Below are 2,626 nucleotides of genomic sequence, written 5' to 3' on the forward strand. Positions count from 1 at the left end.
AAGGGAAATTGAAACGCAGAAGATTTAAATTTTAGTATACATTTATTAAATTATATAGATTAGTTGACACGAACTTTCCGGACAACCCAATATATTATATATATATATATATAATAATTATTATCTATTATTTAACAGAAAAGAATTAAAAAGTTTTTACTTATCTTTAGTTCTAAAATGTGCAAGAAATAATACATTTTCTTTTAAAAAATAAGAAATTTGATAAAGTGCATTCTCTCTCTTAAATATATCTCATATTTATTATTACTATTATTTTTATCCCTATATCAAAACATTCTTATGAATCTTTCAAGATGTCAATTGGTTTTTTTATTTCTGTTGCAGTGCGTGCAAATGGCGCACGCGTTAAGACGCATCTTTTACGCGACTTGTGAGCCGCAGCACGCCCAATTCAGTTTTCTGGCACGAGAGCCCGGGGCCCATTTCAGCCTGCAATATTGTCATTCTTTTATCACCGAGTCTGCAGAACAGGTCAGTAAAATGCGACTTTCTCTTTAATATTTTCTTCTTGCGCGGCATATTCCTGTCTCTGAGGAAGATTGGAATATCTGAGAGATGTGTTAATTATGTAGGTCACATACTGAAGTATGTTTCCATAAAAAGAGATAGACTTTTAATTGCTAAAACTGGAGCAGTAATAAACGATTAGAACAATTAAAAAAATGTCTAAATGACAAAAAATATATGCAGACGATATAGAACGAATAGGAACATACAGTGTTTGAAATATTTTAAAAATATTTTACTGTTCGCGAAATATCTTAAATTGAGTTAATATAAATCGTCGAAACTAAACTGGGATTTTCATTCAAGATATTGTACGTGACAGTTCGGCCCTTCCCAGTGGACAACCGCGTGCGTCTCAAGTGGAAACTGGAAACAGTCGCGTCGTTTAAAGCTGATGGATCGCTCCCTTTACTCTTGACAATTTTGCCAGCATTTAGAGCCAAGCCGCACGTTTAATAGACAAAATTTAAATTGAAATTACACAACCAGATTCTTGTCTTAATTGTAATTCAGTATCAGTGCGCTCTTCGCTCTGATGAAGTGAACGGTAAGGTTCACGAAATGTTGGCATTAGCAATGAATAAAAATACGGCGATAATCCGCAAACTTCTTGTATCTTTGAAGATAATACCCGTGAAAGCTTAAAAAGTATTGAGAATTCTTTCTACATGAATTAATGAATCTATTGTATGTATTGCTCTAATTCTCGTAAAATAAAATAAATTTATATTCGTAATATAATAATTAATAATATTTGTAATATTCCATACGATTGATTTGTCTGCGAATTCATCGGGAGCAATGTATTTCATCTTAGTTTTAATTTATTAATATGATTACAAATTTCACTAGTATATCATATTTATCGAAAGTCAATCGAGTGTAAAGCAGGAGGAACGTGCTTTGGTGAGACCAGCAAATATACGGAGAAATATCGTCTCGAACATCAATACACTGACAACTACCGAATCCTAGGATCTAAAAGCCTCTTTCTGTTGTCTGGAAGATAACATCGCCCGAAGCTTCGAGGTCCGTCGACGATATCAGAAAGGATAGAGCCGTAAGTTGGCGGAGCTTTAGTGAGTTGAGAATAGTAGACTTTGCACTTGGAACTTTGCACTCTGCCATTGCCTTGACATTTTGTCAACTCTAATGGCGCACTCTTCGGATTAAACTTTAAATACCTTCCGCCGAATTAAGAACGTCATCATTCTTGAAGGTCTCGGATCAAGTATGCTTACTCTGATAGCACAGTCAAGGAGATTGCGAGAATTGGCGAAAAATGAAGAATTTCGAAGATTTCTGCGTTCATTGAAGCGGTTGACATCACATTTTTCAGTTTCCAACCAATTTCTATGCTCTCTGCCAGGTGATTTATCAACATATGATCCACATCGAAAGGGATATAAAAGTTTGAAATGATCTTTTTAAAGGAAAATAAGAAAAAGTATATCCGTGTGTATAACCCCTTTTTATATTTTCTTTATTGAATCAAAAGACTAGATCCAATACACATACATATACACATACAACTGTAATCCTAATTGTCATTCTGTGATCTAACGATTTTATGAAAGTCTGACTAATTCGAGATTCCATAATTTGTTCCTTTAACTGACCTTGAAGAACGCTTTAAAATGTACGTTAAGTAGATACAGGTACCTGCAGCAGGTACAGACATTCCAAAAGAGACATACGAGCATTCCAGGTATAGGTGCTCGTTGCAAGAAATATCTAGGAAGAGATACAGAGACTCCAAAACGTATTTAGGTATGAAAAATAGAGGTATTTACTCCTAAGTACTTCATTGGACATGACGCGAGCCTCGAATCAGAACCGAAGTCTGCGATCGAGCGGCTCGTCGCGCTGATGGCAGGTCAAAGAACGCGAATCGCAAACTCATGCGCTTCGTACGGCGCTGGCTCTCTGTCGAGTGGCGTTCTCGGTCGTGGCAGGGTAAAAAGAGTAAGAAGCCATGGAAAAGATCATAAGAGGGACAGAGAGCGACAGGCAGAGCGGGAAAGACTGACCGACAGACTCAGAGAGAAATAAAGAAAGAGGAAGAGAGAGAGAGAGAGAGAGAGAGAGAGAGAGAGAA

The 2,626-nt window shown here is 36.4% G+C and overlaps 1 protein-coding gene across 1 annotated transcript in view; it reads left to right on the forward strand.

Annotated features, from left to right (window-relative positions):
- Nucleotides 1-2,626, forward strand: part of LOC105625885 (tensin-1-like) — a 62,984-nt gene that overhangs the window by 42,737 nt on the left and 17,621 nt on the right. Inside the window, exon 4 of the mRNA XM_012207195.1 lies at nt 346-492. Within this exon, the coding sequence (XP_012062585.1) occupies nt 346-492 (147 nt within the window). The remainder of the gene's footprint in view (nt 1-345; nt 493-2,626) is intronic.

This window comes from Atta cephalotes (genome assembly GCF_000143395.1).
Source record: "Atta cephalotes unplaced genomic scaffold scaffold00004, whole genome shotgun sequence".
Lineage (NCBI taxonomy): Eukaryota > Metazoa > Arthropoda > Insecta > Hymenoptera > Formicidae > Atta > Atta cephalotes.